Raw genomic sequence first — 22,480 nt, forward strand, 5'->3', positions numbered from 1 at the left:
GCCAACTAGGCCACACCCACCCAGCAATGGGGCAGCGAACCTGTCACTAAAAGATCTGATCACATAATTACTCTGCATGGGGTGGGGAAATAGGACATAAGTAAGCCAGCAACCTTTGGGTCCCCCGGTTATTTATTCAGAAAACTATGAAAATATTAGGCCCAAAAGTGTCATTACCTGAGATATATTATTAGTCTTCATTTCTGTCAGCAAATCAAAGCCATGACGGACAGTGACGGCGGGCTGCCCAGCCAATAACCCAACGCGCATGATGGAAAGTCGAATACGAGTTAACCAATCTTGGCAAGTCTGGCGGTTTGTGTAGAAGAAGGTCCTGATTACCTTTGTAAATGGAGAGAGAGAAACCTCACTTACTGCTTGTTTACTCACAGATGTACAACAGGAAGATTTACCTGTACACTGTAAAAACAGTAGTAAAAAAACAAAAAACAAACTGGAGCTAAATCTATGGAAAGCAAGTTTGCATTGCATCATGGAGCATAACCGTGGAGAGTCTATTTTCAGAAGAAGCTTTGGACTGTGAAGACAACCCCAATCAACAGCTGATCTATTGATCAGCACCTGGATGTTTTAAGGCTGCTACGTAAGTAGGAGAGGGGGGGACTGGAGTTACCTTTGGTGGCGACGTAAGAGCATTGGCGCACCCTTCATAAGCGTTATACATCAGTTTCTCCAAGTTCTCCAAGTACTGAAGGAGCAGAACCAGCCGCAGTTGGTTGCTGCTGTGACCTTCGTCATTGTCAGCTGTAGTCCACTGGCTGACGTCTTGATCCGGATTCAAGGTGTGAGCCGCAAGGCTTCTAATGATACCTGGAAGCAGCACCCATTCAGAACAGATCAGAGTACAATGTTCCAGACTAACCCTTTTTACCCAAAAGGCAATCCCTTCCTGGCAGAAAAGATCCCATGGCCACACCGAGAATTTTGAACTGAATCATATTGAATGCAGACATCCTTATACATGAGTTTACAAAAATTGTCCATAGATTCATAATTATAATGACTATTTAAATTCTGAGTTTATCTCACATAGGAAACAATGGGGATAAGGGTGTAACTAGCTAGGAAAATACTAGAAAAGGGAAATCCTTCACAAAGCTCCGATGAGAATATTCACTAATTTGTTGGTACAAAACCAAAAGGCTACAATCTTATGTCTGATTTGCCATCCCATTCGAAAAGGATTTTTTAATTCTTTTTATAACCAGATTAGAATGCATAGGAATTTTATGTATGCTGTGTCTTGTCTAGGAAAAAAAATGAAATATTTTTGTAAATCTCAGCAACACGTAAACTAGAATGCTTTTTAAAAATGCACATTATATATATTTAAGTTAAGGCAGGTTTCAATTTAAAAATGTAAGCACACAACTTCCAAAATGCCCCTCAATTTTGGGGAAACATACATGCGTGGAGTTTACGAACATGTTTTAAAAATGTCTAGTCATCCAAGATGGAAAGTGTGAAAATATACTATAAATCTTTTCAGTTACCTTCAATAGTCTGGAACGTGTCCTGAGCTCTGCCTAGGGGTGTTCTTAACTTTGAAAGGACCGTAAATTGGGCTGCTTCCCAAATAGCCCACTGCCAAAGGACAGCCTCTGTTTTCAATAAATTGCGTGGGATACTGGACTGATCGTGTTTGTCCAATCTTTGGCAGCTATAAAATAACCTTTCTAGCCAGCTCTCTTTCCTGAAACAGAATTGGTGGTTAAGGCAGGTGAGCAAAAGTTAACACAATGTAACTGAATTGGATTTCGTTTAGATGAAGGGAAGAATGTTATCTACAGCAGGGGTCTCCAACCTCGGCAATTTTTAATCCTTGCGAACTTCAACTCTCAGAATTCCTCAGCCAGTTTTGCTAGCTGGAGAATTCTGGGAGTTGAAGTTCGCCAGGCTTCAAGTTGTCAAGGTTGGAGACCCCTGATCTACAGCAACAGCAGCTGTATTCAGATAACAGTGGCTGTATTCAGATTTAATATCGAATAAAATTAACAGTTTTTCGTTCTATCTATATGTCTCAGTTCCTCTCTTCCATCCGCAGCCACAAGCAAAACCTCTCATAGAGGCTAAGTTATTTAATACAATATATTACCATATTTTTCAGAGTATAAGATGCACTTTTAAAAGAAGGTGAAAACTTGGGTGCATCTTACACACTGAATGTAGCCACGCCCACCCGCTGGCCCCCACCCTTTAGCCTCTGCCTCCCAGCAATTTACCTCCTTGCAGCAAACAGCAAGAAGAAACAGCCAGTTTCAGCTTCAGCACGGCCTAATTAGCACAAGTTGATTGTCCATTGGATTGGCCTCCCGACTCTCAGCTGTTTCAGAGAGCAAATAGCCTGCTTCTGAGCAGATTTTTTTTTCTTGTGCTAATCAAGCTATGCCGAAAATGAAAGTAAAGCAGGCTACTTGCTGCAAGAGGCAAAATTATGGGAGGCAGAGGCAGATTTCTTTTTCCTGTTTTCCTCACCGAAAAATGTAGATGTGTCTTATAGTCTGGAGCATCTTATACTCCGAAAAATATGGTATGTATAATTTCTCAGTAACTGACTAACTGTTGCCAATATACCCATTTTTCCTTGTTCTTCCACCCCACCAAATAATATTATTTTTTTAATTATTATTTTTTTGTAGCTTTGAAGTTCACAGGTGTTTCTTACCCTGTTCGGTGAGAACTTCCATACAGGATGAAACTGATGATATCAGAAAAGTCTTGTGGGTGAAATGTGTTGCTTGGAGTTTTGCTCATGTGTCCTCGAATGGCTAGGGAGATTTCTTGGATTTCTGCATGGTGGTGATTGCTATTAAAAATTACAAGGGGAAAAAAAACACAAATTGTTTAGTGAGAACTTGGGAGGCAAATATACAGACCAATGCTTCCTCCCGGTTGTCACCTGTAGATGTCAACCCCTCCTCCACACACAAAAAAAATGGCTTTTACATGGGCCTCACATTATATGACCGACCACTTGGTATGCGGAAAAGATAGAAAAAGACCTCTGACCCAGTGCGCAGCCCATTAGACCCCTCACATCTTGAAGAATATACCTCCCAATCCATCAAATTCTCACCATGGATTGGGAAAGGATCTAGGGCAGTGTTTCTCAACTTTGGCACCTTAATAATAATAATAACAACAACAACAACAACAACAACAACAACAACAGATTTGGAAGGGACCTTGGAGGTCTTCTAGTCCAACCCCCTGCCCAGGCAGGAAACCCTATACCATTTCAGACAAATGGTTATCCAACATTTTCTTAAAAATTTCCAGTGTTGGAGCATTTACAACTTCTGCAGGCAAGTCATTCCACCGATTAATTGTTCTAACTGTCAGGAAATTTCTCCTTAGTTCTAAGTTGCTTCTCTCCTTGATTAGTTTCCATCCATTGCTTCTTGTTCTACCCTCAGGTGCTTTGGAGAATAGTTTGACTCCCTCTTCTTTGTGGCAACTCCTGAGATATTAGAACACAGCTATCACGTCTCCCGTAGTTCTTCTTTCCATTAAACTAGACACACCCAGTTCCTGCAACCGTTCTTCATATGTTTTAGCCTCCAGTCCCCTAATCATCTTTGTTGCTCTTCTCTGCACTCTTTCTAGAGTCTCAACATCTTTTTTACATCGTGGCGACCAAAACTGAATGCAGTATTCCAAGTGTGGCCTTACCAAGGCATTATAAAGTGGTATTAACACTTCACGTGATCTTGATTCTATCCCTGTTTATGCAGCCCAGAACTATGTTGGCTTTTTTGGCAGCTGCTGCACACGGCTGGCTCATATCTAAATGGTTGTCCACTAGGACTCTAAGATCCCTCTCACAGTTACTACTATTGAGCTTTAAGATGGGTGGACTTCAACTCCCAGAATTTCCCATTCAGCATGCAACTGATCTTAAGATTAGAAGTGGAAGTATCTGACTCAATGGTGGAATTCAATTTTTTTTTACTACCGGTTCTGTGGGTGTGGCTTGGTGGGCGTGGCAGGGGAAGGATACTGCAAAATCTCCATTCCCACCCCACTCCAGGAGAAAGATAACTGCAAAATCCCCATTCCCTCCCCACTCCTGGGAGAAGGATATTGCAAAATCTTCATTCCCACCCCACTCTGGGGCAGCCAAAGGCGGTATTTGCTGGTTCTCCAAACTAGTCAAAATTTCCGCTACCAGTTCTCCAGAATCTGTCAGAATTTCACCCCCAATCTGACTGAGTCACTTGATTTTCCACACACCAATTGTAAGAATTTACACCCAGGGCATCTCACTTACTTACCTTAGTATGACATCCAAAGGAATAGACTTTAAGAGCTTTCCAAATGCTTGCCTTATCCGAGCAACACTGTGGACCAGTTGAACGCGGCATACGTCGACACACCTGTGCCACAAAACAGTGAAAACACCACAGTAACGCAGGCACTCACGCGACAGCGGAAGAGAGCAACAAATTTGCAAAAAGTGAATGGACTAAAATACCTCTGGAGTAAGTCTTCTGGGAGAGAGGATGACAAAGCATGAAGGCTGTTGCATGCTTGGAGACAAATGTTAACATCTTCCAAGAGAGCTGCGTTTTGGAATTAAGGCAGTTTTATTATCTACCAGAAAGATATTATCCGTTTATCTTTTAGCAATGACTGTTAATATTAAAAGGGTATTTAAGAGCAATCAATGGCAGAAGTTGTACTCGATTTCCTCAATTTTTACACATCTAAATTCCTAGATATCTTCAGTTTAAGTTGCTTACTGTAACAAATCTAGGGAAAACTAAAGTTTGCAGAGGGGTAAAATGCATTTTACCAGATCAGAAAAAATTGTATGCATTATGTTAAGAATATAATTTATATTTTGGCAAGATTTTAACTAATGGAAATAATGAATTATGATTTATGTTATGTTGTTGACTGTAAAATGTTCTCAATTAAAGAAATATAAAATGCAAGACCTTTGCTAGTTTTCTAACAACAGATCCACAAGAAAATTGATACACATTTTGCTTATCCCTTTTTAAATTAGAAAAGTCGAACTCTTACTGTTTGCCAGAAGTCCTTTGCAAAACTTATGGAAGGAGGGGAGAGAGAACAAGGGCGCATAGGTCTCCGATTTCTTCATCAGAACAGCTACTTCCAAAGCCCAAGTCATGAGCAATTTCCTAAAAACACAAACATTCTCTTCAATTCTTATATTATGTACCTATACCTTTCTGCAGAGTAGCCGTGCTTTTCAAAGATGGCAGTTTCAAACGACAACTTTAAGGATGTTAGCTGTGAAATTCTGGGGTTGAAGTCCACACAACTTTAAAGTTGCCAAACTTGAAAAACACTGCTCCGGAGTTAAATTTGACACCCAAGATTTAAATGAAAAACAGGCACATATTACAAATATCCAGGAATCTAATTCCTCTTCCTAAGAATACTAAAGAAAACATCCCTTAAATATATCAAGTTTCTTCCCTGCCTTCTTTTCACATGCACTGATCATTAATTATTTTTGATCATTTTATTAGAGAAAACAATATTTCGACCGGATGAAACTATTATTTACCTGGTATCATGGGTCAGGTTATCCTTTTTAAGTAAAAGTCCCAGAAGGTTTACAATGATAGAGAAATGTTTCTTTGTAGCTGTGGTCACAGTGCTTATGACAGCCCCATCAAATAAAGAAGGTGACGAGGAGCTGAGACTGCTAGATATGAAGTGGTCATGCCTGGAGAAGGGACAGAGAATTAGATTTTAGTCATACAAACAGGCTAAATACTGTATATTTGGGGAGACAATACATGTTGCAGTATAGCCTGACAGTGTTCAGAATCGTTAAAATGGATGAAACCCAAAGCTCAACATTCCCATAGATAATTATTGGACCATCTTCATTCGCTACCTTCTAAGAACGCAGCACTGATAGTCCCACTATGCCAGGGGTTAGCAACTTGCAGCTCTGGAGCCACATGTGGCTCTTTCATCCCTCTGCTGCGGCTCCGTCACCGGTTGGCTCCACAATTGATAGGGCTTTTGATTAGGACAGGTAAAGGAAAAAGGACGCTATGGTGAGGGAACCAGACTTCTGGTTGGCTTCAGAATTGAACGGGGAGCTTCCGGTTAGGACCTTTGTGGCTCTTTGAGCATTTAAGGTTGCCGACCCCTGCACTATGCAGACCAGGCCATGAAATCAACTCCCCAAGAAGGCTGTATAAAAAGAATCTTGCCCGTTTGATTTTGCTTTACCTCCCACCCCAGCTTTTCTTATACTCGTGTAAATTTGGGGGGGGGGGGGTTTGCTTGAGTCACTTGTGCAGATCCTTGTTTTTGATATAAGCCATGTTTTCCCTTTACAATGAGTCTAGTCTATTTCTTCCCTACAATCCTTCACACTTATTAATAGTGTTTCTTCTCTCTTGAAAGGCTCATTCTTGACAACCAAGCATCTCATTTCCTACACACACACACACAAACCCGTGCAAATTCTAAGCTTCCCTTTTGAATTCTTAGAAAATGCATGAGTTCTCCCATCCAGCTTGTGCAAAGCCTTGGTTATCCTTTTATCAAATAATCCTTGTATTTTGCAAGGGATCTTACAGTGCAGCTTCTCTTATCAAACGGAGAGACCTTGGAGAAAACAAGGACAGTTTTTCCCCAAATGCCATCACTCTGGTTAACAACTAATTCCCACAACACTGTCAAATAATTTACTAAGACTATATTACTATTCTTCCTTCCTAGTATCTATCTCTTCCCACTTATGACTACAACCATGTTGCTTGTATCTTTCAATTTAGATTGTTTTTATTTGTCTCCCAGTATGATTTGATAGTTTATTAGTAACCTTGACTATCATTGTGTTGTATCTTTTTATTCTTGATGAATGTATTTTATTCTCCTTATGTACACTGAGAGTATATACACCAAAGACAAATTCCTTGTGTGTCCAATCACACTTGGCCAATAAAGAATTCTATTCTACAGCAAGGATTGCTTTAAGAGTCCAGCAGGATCTCCCGCTAGGAGAACAAAAATTGAAATCGTTTGTAAACTGATGTAAATATCACAGTTTCCTATTTAAAGAACGAACCCCTTCGCACCTGGTGCAGTGTGAATACAGGGTGTACAGCACTGCATACTGGACAGCTGGAAAGTGAACGGCTATGTCACCGTGGGCAACCATCAAATTCTTGCTCAGCAAAGCGAAGACCGTTGGGGACAGAGCCCACATCTGAAAGACAAGCCGTGGTAGAGTGTAAAGCATAAATCGAAATTATAGTGGTACCTTGGTGCTCAGCGTTAATTGGTTCAGGGAGGCATGATGAGCACCAAAAACAACGAATACCAAACCAAAAAAAATTCCACAAGGAATAATGTAGTAAGTCACAAGGCAGCCGATGACAAGTTGTAGCTTGAGCATGGAGTGTCAAATAAATGATGAGTACCAGGACAAAATGTGTCAAAATGCATTGAGTACCAAAATCAATGAGTTTCAAAGCAGTTGAGTACCATGGTACCACTGTATGTAATAGAATTAGGGTTGAAAATGACAAAATACAGAGTAAGATTTTCTAAAAGCCCTCTTTGATAATAAATACAGACAAAGGCTAGAGCAGTTGTGAAAAGTATCTTGCAAACTGTGATATAAGGGACGGGGCAGAGATGAACCTGGATAGTTTACACAATTTTTTTTTTTTAAAGCCAAAACAACTAGACAACAGAGATGGTTTTTTACCTTAGACCATCACTCTCCTGAATACCTAATTCTCACATTACTGTCTAATGCAGGGTTGAAATGCTCCCGGTTCAGACAATTAACCAGTGGAACAGCTTGCCTCCAGAAGTTATTATGGGTGCCCCATCACTGGAGGTTTTTAAGAAAAGACTGGACTGTCACTTGTCTGAAATGGTACAGGGGTCTCCTGCTTGAGCAGAGGGTTGGACTAGAAGACCTCCAAGGTCCCACAAAGATACATTTACTTTGCACAATGGGTGCAAAGCTGCTTTACGTTTTCCACAGCCACATCAGTTTGGAAGCACACACAAAAATTCGTACCCCAACAGTAGAGATAACTCACCCCAATCAACGAATTTTTGGCATTTCCAATTGTAGTCAGCGCACTGAGATCAAATATGACCACAAACTTTGCATTGGCCACATCAAAAATGTGGTTCTTGAAAGCATCGTGGAGAATTTCCGAACAAGCTTGGGGAAGCTGCAGGCTGCAAAGGAGGCTGTTCAAGGCGCATGCCATTTCGCCCAGAATCAACTTGTAGGCTGTTTCCAAAACGGGAATGTTCTTTAAGCTTAGCACGGCTTGATATACAGCGTGTGCAGCAGCAACCACCTTGAAAACAGAAAAATACAACATGTCAGGAAGGTTCCTGCCCATTAAACGTTTCCTACAACTCACGCTGATTCAAGACATACTTCAAGCCACAGTTTAGTTTCCTTTTCTTTAGCTAGGTGTGATGTCTCAGCTGAGACTGATTTGCTGATGCAAGAATAAAATGATAGAGGTGTTCTCTTAAAAGTTATTCTTAAAACAAAATCTTCTAAGGGTTCATTTCATGCGGCGTGAAATTTGATTTGCTGCTTACCTCTTTTTCCTTATGGTAGCGGAGCGTAAGAAGCTTAGATTCTGGTATAAACAATTTCTCTATAAATGATGATGGAAGTTTTGTATTTATTTGTTCAACAATCTAGGCAAAACAAAAAGGGGCTTTAGTATTACGTGAGTAAACTTTCACTTTGACTTAAAACATGGATCTTGAATTGTTTGAAATGTTTCCTATTAAATCAGTGTGTTTCTTCATTTATTCATCAAACAAAAATTACAAATTTGAATGAACTAAATATAAAACTAAAATGTGACAGGCATGATAGGCACACTAGAGCACTTATGCACCCCAGCCCCCTTTAGGAACCTCTTAAATATGGGATGAGGTCCACAAAAGTTGGAATTAAAACTATGAAATTTAGTAGCTTTTATCCTGCTTTTCCTGGGTGGAAAATCCAAGGAAGCCCTCTCATTTGCTCCCTTATTTTCTACTGCTTATTAGTAGCAGGAAAAGATTTCTATTTGGCTTACCAATTCTTTAAAAAATAATACTTGACAAGCCCTACAAATAGTTATGAAGGACCTGTGAAACATAATTCAACAATTACTGGCATCAAACTATAGCAAAGCATATTTAATACATAGTCCCAATTGGTCTTCCTGTTAGTGTTTATTCTATCCAATAGGAAAATATATTGTTTTTTCGTTATTATGTACAGAACATAATTTGTACAGCATTTACAGTGTATACGCTAATGAAATTATTCATCCTGATTTTTTAATAGATAGCAAACAGTAATTTGTTTAAGGCCGTAACATGTATCCCTTAAAACTCAAACAAAGCCAAAGGGTTAACTTTAGGTTTCCAATTTACTTTTTTTTTAATCACTCGGGGCCTTACATTTTTTAAATTAACAAAACTGTTATCATTAAATGCAGATATTATGAGGATTGTATGTACCAGCATCAATAAGTTCAACACCGAGATGATATAATCAGTACCACAAATCTGACAATTTTCAAGTTGATCTAATCCATAAGTGATGATCATATCGCAATGTATATTCATGCTGGGATCCAGACTGCCAAGCAGGACACCGACACACTCATTGGCAGCAGTCAATACCGCCTCAGAAAAAAAGACCTGGTTGGCGGCTGTCACACATCTCATTACTCTGTACAACACCTGAAGAAGAAAAAAGAGAGAGAGAGAGAGAGAGAATTCAGTTACAGTGAAAGTACACTATCACCCCTTTGAACTCATGCTGTCCGTCTGAAGATATTTTGATCAAGCATATTCATTTCTTTTGTTAATATGCACCATACCTGTTAGTCACCATAGAGGCAACTAAAGTTCTATTTCACAAGGGAAGCTGATCCCAGCAAAATCAAGATGTTTAATTGCTACAGATACCAAAGTCCATGAGCGAAGACTTTTTTTGTGGCAGTCGTTAAGCAAACCAATGGTTCCCTATGGCCGTGGGCGTGCAGAAAAGCAGAAGGGTCTTAAAATGCGGTCACCTGACTGTGGGATGCTACAAACAGTTGTAAATGAGGCCCAAAGCTCAGTCATGTGACTTGGGAGGAGGCGGGCGTTTGGCATTTTCCATCCCAATCAAGATGGAGCCGCAAGGTTAAGTCTGTTGCAACTCTGAACGGTCCTGTTGAGGGCTACATATACACCATGAGGTGTGTTAGATGAAAGCAACCCGTTTTCCAATTTTACATTGGAAAACGGAAGTCGCGATTATTAAATATTTAGATTAGCTTGCCGTGATCGATGCCAATGAAACTGCTCAGCCCCCTGAGAGAGACTTACATCGGTTACATATCCTTCGGTGATCGGCGGCCCTCGGATGGGACTGAACCGCTCCCCAATACTCCTCACCACGGTACTGAATACGCGAAGCAGAGCTGCCAGTTTGGGCAGTGAAACGGACGGAGGAGGAATATCTTCATCAACAGACTCTCCGGAAGCGACATGGCCGAGGTCCTACGGGAAGAAATATATAAAGACGGTTCTCGCTGAGGTTGTGCTCAGAATTAACAGATTTACAGAGTTGGAAGGGACCATGCAGGTCATCTAGCCCAACCCCCTGCCCTAGCAGGAGACCAGACATCTGCCTCTACCTAGGACCGAACTCTCAACCTCCTGATTGTGAGGCAAGCGCTCTAGGCCACAGCAAATTGCAGGCTGTGCGTTTTTAACGTAGAAGGGATACGGCTTGTGATCCCCTTTAAGTCTTCAAAGCTCCCTGCTTACACACGTTTCTCTTCATGTCTTCAGTGATTCATTTAAATTCTGCAGGAGTTTAACAAGGGTGTGTTTAAAAACAATTGTTTCTCAATTTTTTGGTCAACTTTGAGATATGTGGACTTCAACTCCCAGAATTCCCAGTTCTTAGTTGCCGTGGTTGAGAAACACACGTTTAAACTAATCTTGTGGGTAAAGTTTAAGGAACAAAGCAACCATAACAGCAGATAATTCGTGACCTAAAGGGTCTGTAGAGATTTTCAATCGTCCAGGGGTTGGTTGTGCCAAAGATGCTTTTCCAAAAGGCAACTGGGCTCCACCCACCCCCGGAAGACGTTTTGCTTCTCATCCAAGAATCTCAGAACTGAAGAAGCTTCTTGGATGAGAAGCAAAATGTTTTCAAGGGGGGGAAAAAAAAACCAAGAAAGTCCAAGTTGCCTTTTGGAAAAGCAGCCTTGGGACATGAGATGAAGGGGTATAGAGGAGGGGAGCCCTTTAAGAGCGCAAGAAGATCCTTCAGGGAATTAGCTACAGCGTTCACAGCATTCACAACACTTTCCGACAGAGACATAGGTAAGAACTTGAGTTACTCCCCAGAAAGTATCTCCCTTTTTCCCCCCAGCATTTATTCCCATTCAAGACCGATGGCCTCATTACCTCAGCATAAGCTTCCATATCCTCTAGAAACTGACCCAGGAGTGTGGTAGAAAAGGCCAGGTCAGCTACCCAAAATGGTTCCAAACTCTGTAACCATCCTGTAGAAAGGGGCCGGAGCAATGAAAAACATGGTCAGGTTAATCTAAAAAAATAAAGTGGCATTAAAATCAATCAAGCAAAAACTACCAGCGCTAGCTAAATAAAACCATGCATCGTGCGTGAACGACAGTGCAGAAAAAAATAAATACTAGTCACATTTTTACTGTCTTTCCCCCAAAATGAGACCATCTTATGTATATTTTTTTAACCCCAAAATAAGCGCTTGGCCTTATTTTCAGGGAGGATTTATTATTTTGGGGTGTGTGGAGCGAGACGGGGCTCCTCTTGCTGTCTTATCTGATTTCAAGCTTGGTCTCGCTAACCCTAACCAAAGGAAATGGCGGGGACTAGCTGCGCATGCATTTAAATATTTTTAGGGAGGGCTTCTTTTCGGAGAGGGCTTCTTTTAGCACATGCGCTCAAAAGCCTGATGGGGCTTATCATCAGGAAATGTCCTATTTTTGGGGAAACAGAGTAGTTAACAGTCTCTATATTGGTATAAACAAACTAAATTATGATTTTGGTAGGCAACAGCTTTAGAAATCAATGCTACACCTATTACAACTATTGGAAGGGAAGGGAAGGGAGGTAGAAGAAAAGCAGGTAAGATTCTGATCAAAATGAAATTCAGTATAGCCAGATTTTTTTCCAATAAGCTGAAATGTTTAACTGAAACCTTGCAAGCAACAGCATTTCCTTTGCATGCACTAACTGATGTAAAGCATATATGAAAAATAACTCCTGACCACCCAACAAGGAAATCAGAGCACGTTACATGGCATCTCATGAAGTTATTTTATTTTTCAAGCTTACCTGAGACTTGCTGGGTCAGAGAAGGTTTTTGAGTGTGATCAATATGCCACCCAACTAATATGTCAACTGTGTCCTTGGAAAGCAATACACAAAAGTTAATCCACCTGGAACACATAATGGAGCCCGTAAGACCTAAAGAGAGGGCAAGGCTCTTACCCTAAAATTCGTGCTGAAAATGTGAGGATAACAACGAGACACAAGAAGGATGCACTTGACACATTTACACAGCAATTCGGGGGTATCCACATTCTCTAGGATAGACTGCAGGCTAGTCATGACGAGCTTTGAGAGAGGGAAGGGGAAAAAAAAACACTGTTCTGAAAATCCATGTAAAACAAGCATGGCTACAACTATCCAAAAAGCAATTAAATAAATCGGAGAGGAATGCAGCATTTATTGTATAATTCATGAAATTCAATCCACTAAGAAGCACAAAACTGGAAATTGCCAGCAGCAAGGATTTCGAAAAAGCTGCTTGCAAAGTTAGAATGAGCTGCCCTTTATTCATTCTGAGCCTGTACTTTTGATACACTCTATTCCCGTGATGGCGAACCTATGGCACGGGTGCCAGAGGTGGCACACAGTGTCCTCTCTGATGGCACGAAAGTTCAGCTCTGCTGCACATGTGGGCGCACCTCCCGGCAGCCAGCTGGTCTTCGGGTCTCTGCCGTGCATGCGCAGGGGGCAGGATGTATGCGGGTTTGCGTACGCAGGGCGCATGAGGGATGTGTGTGTGTGTGCATATGTGCGCACGCACGAATGTGTTTTGGGCACCCGGTCTGGAAAAGATTAGCCATCACATCTCTGGATCTTTTGTATGTATAGGTGATAGATGAGAGGATAGATAGATAGATAGATAGATAGATAGATAGATAGATAGATAGATAGATAGATGGATGAGAGAGACAGACAGAGAGACATGGATGGATGGAAAGAGAGGGAGGGAGGGAAAGAGAGAGAATAATTCCCATAGACTGATAAGTTCTCATTCTTTTTTTTTCTTTTTCTTTTTTTTTTTACATTTATATCCCGCCCTTCTCCGAAGACTCAGGGCGGCTTACAGTGTGTAAGGCAATAGTCTCATTCTATTTGTATATTTACAAAGTCAACTTATTGCCCCCCCAACAATCTGGGTCCTCATTTTACCTACCTTATAAAGGATGGAAGGCTGAGTCAACCTTGGACCTGGTGGGGCTTGAACCTGCAGTAATTGCAGGCAGCTGGTTTTAATAACAGGCTTCTTACAGCCTTGAGCCACCACGGCCTCTGAATTTGCATGTCACTAGCCAAACAGAAACTCTTACTTAGACACAAGCTGGGACTTAAATCTTTTCATGAAAAGCAAAACAGTCTCTGATTTGATTCTTACTTGCATTACGGATGAAAAGGCTTTCTTCTCTCCCACAGTCTCCAACGCCTTGTAACTTGCACACAAATAAAGCAGTTTAACTTCATCTTTAGTGGAGGAACTAAATTTGCTAAAAATCCATTTAAAGATCTTCTCAGCTTCATAGCTCAAAGAAGCGCAAAGAAGGCCAAGACAGCAAGCCCCTTCCTGTCTCAATTCTTGAAGCAATTTGCTACTGCATTTATGAAGAAAAGTGGGGGGAGGGAGAGAAGACAGTTGGTTATGAAATACAGCATCTCATCCAGTGACAAACCAGCGTGGAATTAAAATGGCAGTGAACTGACCATTAAGAGCTCTTGGAGATTAGTTTGTGAAAAACGGTAGACATAGAAACTACAAGGAACACATTCACACATTCAAGTCAGCATCTCATTCACACAGAGGTAAATTCCCATTTATACATAAAGGTAATCTTCGACTTATAACCATTTGTTTAGTGACCGCTCAAAACTACAACAGCACTAAAAAAGCAACTTGTGACCAGTTTTCACACTTAACACTACAGCAAACCCGCTTGTCACGTGATCAAAATTTGGACGCTTGGCAACTGGCATGTACTTATGACAGTTGCCCTGTCCTGGAATCATGTGATCGTCATTTGTGACCTTCCCAGCCGGCTTCTGACAAGCAAAGTTAATGGGGGGGAGCCAGATTCACTTAACGACTGCATGATTCACATAACAACGGCAGTGATTCACTGATGGCTAAAGTGGCAAAAAAAAAAAAAAAGATGTACAACGGGGTGCGGATTCACTTAACTGCCTTGCTTAGCTATGGAAAGGTTGGGTTCGATTGTAAGTCAAGGACTACCTGTAGGTTTCCACTCCCATCCTTGCCCCTCAGTTCAACAAACACCTTCAAAGCAGGAGGATATTAAATAAACTAAGGAGTGGTGGTTTCAGAAGCCATTTTTCTACTGATGGTTTGTACCAAGCGCTCTGAACAATCTGATAAGAGGCAAGAGCTTTTCTTGATGTTTTCTGACCACTCCTCTCCTCATCACTGAGGCTAAAAGGAGGTGCAGAATTCATTGATCTTTTTAGGGTAATGCCAGAACATTCCGCCCCCTGTGGATCGTGTCATTTGGGGACAGGGCAGTTTGGCAGCTTTCAGATGATCCCCTAAATTGACTTGTTTCGGGGCCAGATTACCCCCCAAGGATAGCTTGAGTGACTTCCAGGTTGGAGGATTTTCTTTCCGGAAGCTGCCAAGCCATCTGTTGGAAATGGCACACTCCGAAAGGGAAACAGAACGCTTGCAGAGAACTCCGGAGCTGTCCATTCCCAGATGGATCCAATCAGAAATACAATACAATACAATACAATACAATACAATACAATACAATTATTTATTGGCCAAGTGTGATTGGACACACAAGGAATTTGTCTTTGGTGCATATAAAAAGAAAGATACATTCGTCAGAATCATAAGGTACAACACTTACTGATAGTCATAAGGTTCAAATAAGCAATCGAATCACACTAGGAGACAATCAATATAAATGATCATCCTTTCAAAGCTGTCTTATTCCAACTTACCTTTCATTAAGCACATCGTGTATAGCGGTCAAGATATTATCCAGTTGTTTAACAAGTACCTGTAAGAGTCAACGCGGAAAGGTTTCACTAACAGGGTGACTGCAAAGCAAATTCAGGTTGTCTTCTCAAAGGTGTGATTTTTTTTTTTCAAAAGGCAACTGGACTTTTTTTGTTGTTGAGGAAGAAGATGTTTTGCTTTTCATCCAAGAAGCTTCATTCCCTCCTCCCGCTTTAGAACTTATGAACCTTATTGGATGAGAAGCGAAACGTTTTCTTCTTCCTCAAGGAAAAAAAAAAACCAATCCAGTTGCCTTTTGAAGGAAAAAAAATAGAAGCGCCTTTGAGACAGCTATGACCTGGATGGCTGAGAATCTGCACAGACATTCAGGCTTCTTTCATGGCAATTGCTACCACCATTTATTTTCCTATCCGCTGGTCCAACTGGCGATCAACATGAACTCAACCACTGGCCAGGGGAGCTCAGTCTGGCCTGAACAGAATATAAATGCTTGCTTATGAGAGATGAGTTTGTTTTGGCCTTCAGCGTTCATGGGTCCAGCTTTTTTTTCCCTCCACTTCCCTTATCTCTTTAGCATGTCAGCATCTTTTTATGTAAGCTGGAGGATAAATATAGAATTTTTGTCTGTCGCTAAAAAACATATATAGACAAAAGGAAGTATAAGCAGTCCTTATAAGCACTCATTTAGCCACCATTCAAAGTTATAATACAATAATATAATAACAGAGTTGGAAGGGACCTTGGAGGCCTTCTAGTCCAACCCCCTGCCCAGGCAGGAAACCCTATACCATCTCAGTCAGATGGTTATCCAACATTTTCTTAAAAATTTCCAGTGTTGGAACATTCACAACTTCTGCAGGCAAGTCGTTCCACTTATTGATTGTTCTAACTGTCAGGAAATTTCTTTTTAGTTCTAAGTTGCTTTTTTCCTTGATCAGTTTCCACCCATTGCTTCTTGTTCTACCCTCAGGTGCTTTGAGAACAGCCCGACTCCCTCTTCTTTGTGGCAACCCCTGAGATATTGGAACACTGCTATCATGTCTCCCCTAGTCTTTCTTTTTATTAAACTAGACATACCGAGTTCCTGCAACCGTTCTTCATATGTTTTAGCCTCGTCTCCTAATCATCTTTGTTGCTCTTCTCTGCACTCTTTCTAGAGTCTTTTTTTTTTACAAGTTATAACAGCATTGAGAAAACTGCACTTATGACCGGTCCTTGCACTTATGACCCTCGCAGAATTCACATGGGCCACACAATCAAAATTTGGGCATTTGGCAAATGTGCTCTAGGATGGTTGCACATCCTGGGGTCATGTGTTCGCCATTTGTGACCTTCCCAGCTGACTTCGGACAAGCCAAGGGGGGGAGCGAGATTCACTTAATGATCGCGTGAATCACTTAATTGCAGTGAGCCCTTAGTCAAGAAAAAACAAAACAAAAAACAAAGCCATATATAACAATACTTAACCAGTTTGTTCTCTGGTTGCTGAATAAACTCTTTCAGTTGCTTTAGAGTAGTCAGTCTTCGATCTCTGTCATCTTCCCGAGTAATCCTCCGAAGAAGATTTGACAGTCGAGACTCATCAGAGTAAGACAATGATCGCTCTAGAAATTGAGAGAATGGCACACAAGCATGTCCTTCTCTCCCAGAATCAGACCGATTCTCCAGAATAATAAACAATCCATTCCCATGAAAATAGATCGGCTGCTACGTTTAGTTTAACTTTGTCACAACAAATGGTAAACAGCTTCAACCAACTTTGGTGTAGGACTTTTGCTCAGAAAGGAACCAAAACCCGTAAAAAGCCACCCCCAATTAAAAAGAAAAAAAGGAAGAAAGAAACCCTTTTATTACAATGTTCTCAGGACAACAGTTCACTTGATTTAAAATAAACCGTAGTATAATTATACCCAGTATTAGAATTTCATATTTTCAAGCCCTTGAACATGGGTCTAATTTTAGGAGACATTTCCTATGGTTACTATAATAATAAAACCAGCTCAAAGCAACAGCCCACTTTTCTACTGGCACACTCGGTTCTTACCCTGTGTTTTCCTCATGTCTTTTGTGACTAAAGCACGATTCCCATGCTGAACACTGGTAAAATCAGAATTGGTCACATTGTTAACTCTCAGCTCTTGCCCCAACGACTTCCGACCATAAGTATTTTCCCCAGATCCTCCATTGACACTGTAGCCACCTGGATTAAAACCAGTTTTTTTAAAGAAAGCATTAGAATCACTTGGAAACTGCACCATATCCTACAGCAGATGATGACAATGTTTGGGGGTGGGTGGGGGATGATTGGCCAATAACACTAGTTCCTGATGTTGCAAGAAGCGATCCTATCTGCCCAATCATTTCTCCTGCTCCCAAATTAAAAATACTTTACACCTCCTCCTCCAGGAAACAAGCCAGGACAGAAAGTGGTCAGTATTTCAATATTCTTTATAACTTGCTATTTAAAAAAGGTTTCTATCTATAAAAATAATTTTGCTTATTAACACAGATGTGATTATTCAATTACCCCATCTATAAAACTGACCAGAGGCTTGGTGACAGCCATGAAGTATCTAAACCTGTGGCATGCGTGCCGGAAGTGACACGCAGAGCCATCTCTCCAGGCACGCCAGCCGTTGCCCGTTGCTCTTCCGGGTTCCAGCGCGCACATGCCAACTGGTCTTCATACATGCATGTGTGTCAGAAACCAGAAGACAGGAGGGCATGCACATGCCAGAAACTGGAAGATCAGCTTCCCAGCACACACATGTGCACTGAGGAACTGCTCTTCCGGTTTCCGCCACTCCCACACACGTGCGCCGGGGAGCTGCTCTTCCGGTTTCAGCTGCCCACCCACCCACCCACCCCATGTGCACGCTCCTGTTTCGGCACTTGGTGCCCAAAAGATTCACCAACACTGGTCCACACTAACTCATTTCTTTTACAGCTGTAACTGTTTCATATCAAATAAGATCATCTTTATACCTTTTTCTTCATTCTGGAGGTCAGTGGAGACTCTGATATCATCATGCCTATGTCGAGACACCACCGTTGAATTTGAAGGTTGTAATCCATAGGAGGAAGAACTACTCCGGTCTCTGGATGAAGAGTATTTTAAATTCTCTTGGTCAGCTGATTGATTGTCACTTCTGCAAGAAGAAGAAAATCTAGTGAGGTGCTTTCAAACCTTGGCCCCAGGAGTTGGCTTACATTTAGAATATCTAATGTCATTCGTTCATTCATTCATTTACTGATCATCTCACCACAAGGCGACTGTGGGTGGCTTACAACATTAAACATAGCTAAACCAAAAAGGCTGAATAATAAAATGACAAAATAAACAAGTTAACAAGTAGAACTCACGAACTTTCCTTCGAGATAACAAACTGATTGATCTCAGTTCTTTATAATGTCCTAAGATGGACAAATCCAATGGTTTATTGTCACCTGCACAAGCTAAGAAGGAACCCCTGAGCCAAAAAGACGCTATTTTTAATGTTGGCCACAAAGATTAATATCAAGAGCTCTTCAATACATTAAGAAGCAAATGTACCACGAGCAGAATAGAACTAGAAGGTGTCTCCTTCTTAGAAAGTTCACTGGAGCTCCTTCTCAAATATGGACTCAGTGTTCCCAGCATTTATACTAAACACTCTTTTCCTCTGCAATCTTTTTTTCACACCCACTGCAGAGAACGATTGAACAAAGAGCAGGTTCAGACATCCCATTGTGACAAGCACCATGCAGAGGGGGGAGAAAGATGCTATATTATTACATTAAGGGTTGAAACACATCCTCTTTCAGTTCGTTATGCCCATGGTGTGAACAAGATCACTTTGCAAAAGATACAAGGCAGGAACATTATTAAATAGCCACACTGGGTCATTTTCCAAGAAAGGAGGAGAGCTGTTTACATACTAGCTTGTATCTACACTGACGTCAGCACAAATGTACACAACTCTACAGACAAACTAGCAAACATCACTGAATATTCTGACAGCTTTCAGCCAGGGCTTTGCCGTTCGTATACCCGTGATCCCCTGGGACTTGATAACACAGATTCAGAAGCATTACAGAATTCCATTTTAAAATCGTGCACAAACATTTTCTTATTATGAGTAACATAACGAATAAATAAAGAACCACTTTTAACTTCCCTTCTTATATTCTACTATAAAAGTACATACCCAAACATTTTTTGCATACTGGTGTCTAAGAAATGCACAATACATATTTTTTTTCCATGCCATTCCAGATTAACCCATCACAACATCAAACTATGTCATGCATAAACAAACAGTTGCTCGGGGAGTGGGGTGAAAGAACACACAGATCTATTAATTTTCAGATATTAAAACCCATAAAATGTAAGTCATGTACGATAATGCACGTGTGTATCCCATATCTCAGTAAAAAAAAAACCATCATGAATATGAAGTGAGCATGACTTTTATATGCTTCTTTAGTAAACAAAATGGCTTTCGGAATCAAAAATAGTTAACACATAAAGCTGGCTTAATCAAAGCTGGTGATGATGATGATGATGATGAACCCAGATCATTGGGAAGGACTGGGTGGATGGGGGTGGGGAATGTCAAATCCAGTGTAAACATCTGGCTGATTGTGCCAAGAACCATAATAAATAAAGGGCTTCATAATATATACATATACATACATATATACAAACATATATACATACATACATATATGTGTGTGTGTAAATAATACATTTATTATGGCCACCCCTCTAGGAGATTGGGCTGCTTACAAAATCCAAATATACAACTGAAACAGTTTTTAAAATGAAACAAAATATGGCAATCTGAACTAAAATCAACCATAAAAATTAAAACACACAACACAGACCCACAACCCCCAGGGCTGAGAACAAAGCCAAGATCTTAAGGGCCTCCCAAAATCCTAGTAGAGTTGGCACAATTATGCATATGGGGAGGGGGAGAAATGCCATTTCAGAGGGCAGGGTCAGCAACAGGAAATATCTTGTGGAGAAACAAAAGCCAATACAGCCATCACTTTCAAGGTGTGTGGAAATACTAACCGGTTCAAACCCCTCGTTTTGTCTCAATATACCCAACTGATAGAAATAGTAGGCAGCTAACGTTCCCAGTTGCAGCCACACCTTGCAAATAATCCTGAAACTGAATAAGAATTTCTGAAAACTATGCATACGACAGGATTACACATTATGCCAATAGATGTGTTTGGTTCAGATGACCATACAAATCAGTAACAGTGGCTTATGGGGGGGGGGAGGTTAAAATAAACCATAGCTTAATATTAATATAATGTAGGGCTCTAGCGTATTGTGGTATCATACAAACTAAGTCATCATGCAATTGACATGTTTTTATTTATTCTGAGGATTTGTTTAATCTCCATAAAAGTAGAGAATTTAATTAAAAGTCTGAAGTCGTCTTTTTTTCATATAAAACAGAGCAATTGCAGGACCTGTCACATATAATCTACACAGACCACTAAACTAAAACATTATAGATCAATCAACTGCCTAGGTTCATACAACATGCTACACTAAGACATATTATGGCTTAGTATGATACCAGAATGCAGCCCCAGTTAAAAGGGAACTAAATACGGATGGCACTGTACACGTGTTTTCCTACACATAAAATTGCAAAAATCATGTGCTGTTGCAGACAGACAATGGAAAACAAATACTCCTAAGAAGCTATAAAGCCATTTACTAACAGCCCAAACTTGTGTGATTACATAGGCAAAATCTCACTGATTAATTTACAAAGGTTTGTAAAATGTGTTTCATTTTCAAATGCCTCCTCAGTGAAAATGCGGGGGGGGGGGGTACTGAGGGGTGGGGAGATGCTTGGAATGAGGCATTTCACACTTAAATGTTTCAGAAGGAAGTCTTTTGCATGCTTTTACTAAGCAGCCATCCTAAATCACAGGCTGAATCAAATTAAAGACAAATAATGTTTTATTTCCCCCCCCCCCCTATAACTCAGCAAATCAGGTGAGATTCTACGAAACTTCTACAAGCTTCATGAAGTTGTCTAGGAAGAGAAATGAAAGCCAGATTAGGAGCCAATTTAAGCTGCATGATGGAAAAAATAATAATTTACTAACCTACAAGCTGGAGTATTTCTCAAAATCTCATATCTAAATACCTCATTTCCCAAGTGCTTTCCTTTTTTTTTACAACACCTGACGGTGTACACCTGGTGGAACAGCTGTGTTACTCAACTACAGCCCCATCTACCATATCTATCCTGTCAGTTTAAAAATAATTTCAACAGAAACAGTAGGACGTCATGGAGGCCAAACATGAAAAGTTTAATTTCAGACAGCAAGGGAAAGAAACAAATTAGTCTAACCACCTGAAATATCAGAATCAGGGTAGGGAACCTATGGTTCTCTAAATACAGGTAGTCCTTGATTTACGTCCACAATTGAGGCCAACATTTTGGTTGCTAAGCAAGATAGTTGTTAAGGGAGCATTGCTCCATTTTACGACCTTTCTTTCCAGCGTTAAGTGCAGTTGTTAAATTCATAACAGGGCCGTTAAGTGAATCTGGCTTTCCCATGGACTTCGCGTGTCAGAAGGTCGCAAAAGGGGATCACATGACCCCGGGACACTGCAACTGTCGTAAATACGAACCAGTTGCCAAGCGTCTGAATTTTGATTGTGTCACCATGGGATGCTGCAATGGTTGTGTGAAAAATGGTCATAAATCACATTTTTCAGTGCCACTGTTACTACGAATGGTCATTAAACGAATGGTTTTTAGTCGAGGACTACCTGTATTGCTGAGGCAGAATTCCCAGCAGCTCATTCAGCATGGCCAATGCTCCCAAGAAAAACACATAAACACATCCATGAAATCACCCAGAATCAAAGGAATATCTATTCCTTCATTTCAATCCTATTAGCATCCTATAACAATTCTAAAGAAAGTCACAACTCGAATAGAGCGTTAATGTATATTTTTAAAAGTTTACCCCTGGAAAATACAACGAGAAAGCCAAAACTTTTGCCAAAGACAAAATATAATTTTACCATTTTAAGCTTTAAAAAAAAAAAAACCTTCCAAAATCGTGTTCTCAACCAAGTCACCACACAGGCATGAGTCCACAAGAGAAGTG

At 40.6% G+C, this 22,480-nt stretch overlaps 1 protein-coding gene across 2 annotated transcripts in view; it reads right to left on the reverse strand.

The window, feature by feature from the left end:
* SMG1 (SMG1 nonsense mediated mRNA decay associated PI3K related kinase) overlaps nt 1-22,480 on the reverse strand; it is a 71,336-nt gene that overhangs the window by 43,742 nt on the left and 5,114 nt on the right. For both annotated transcript variants that reach the window (XM_058157034.1, XM_058157035.1), the window contains exons 2-22: nt 18,329-18,492; nt 17,388-17,543; nt 16,811-16,947; nt 15,325-15,383; nt 13,748-13,961; nt 12,535-12,660; nt 12,379-12,451; nt 11,467-11,564; nt 10,375-10,548; nt 9,517-9,741; nt 8,596-8,697; nt 8,073-8,342; nt 7,095-7,225; nt 5,561-5,722; nt 5,050-5,168; nt 4,496-4,583; nt 4,296-4,397; nt 2,687-2,827; nt 1,515-1,714; nt 635-831; nt 178-342 (exon numbers count right to left, since the gene is read on the reverse strand). In XM_058157034.1, coding sequence (XP_058013017.1) covers nt 178-342; nt 635-831; nt 1,515-1,714; nt 2,687-2,827; nt 4,296-4,397; nt 4,496-4,583; nt 5,050-5,168; nt 5,561-5,722; nt 7,095-7,225; nt 8,073-8,342; nt 8,596-8,697; nt 9,517-9,741; nt 10,375-10,548; nt 11,467-11,564; nt 12,379-12,451; nt 12,535-12,660; nt 13,748-13,961; nt 15,325-15,383; nt 16,811-16,947; nt 17,388-17,543; nt 18,329-18,492 — 3,103 coding nt within the window. The remainder of the gene's footprint in view (nt 1-177; nt 343-634; nt 832-1,514; nt 1,715-2,686; nt 2,828-4,295; nt 4,398-4,495; nt 4,584-5,049; nt 5,169-5,560; nt 5,723-7,094; nt 7,226-8,072; nt 8,343-8,595; nt 8,698-9,516; nt 9,742-10,374; nt 10,549-11,466; nt 11,565-12,378; nt 12,452-12,534; nt 12,661-13,747; nt 13,962-15,324; nt 15,384-16,810; nt 16,948-17,387; nt 17,544-18,328; nt 18,493-22,480) is intronic.

Source organism: Ahaetulla prasina, chromosome 14 (assembly GCF_028640845.1).
Source record: "Ahaetulla prasina isolate Xishuangbanna chromosome 14, ASM2864084v1, whole genome shotgun sequence".
Lineage (NCBI taxonomy): Eukaryota > Metazoa > Chordata > Lepidosauria > Squamata > Colubridae > Ahaetulla > Ahaetulla prasina.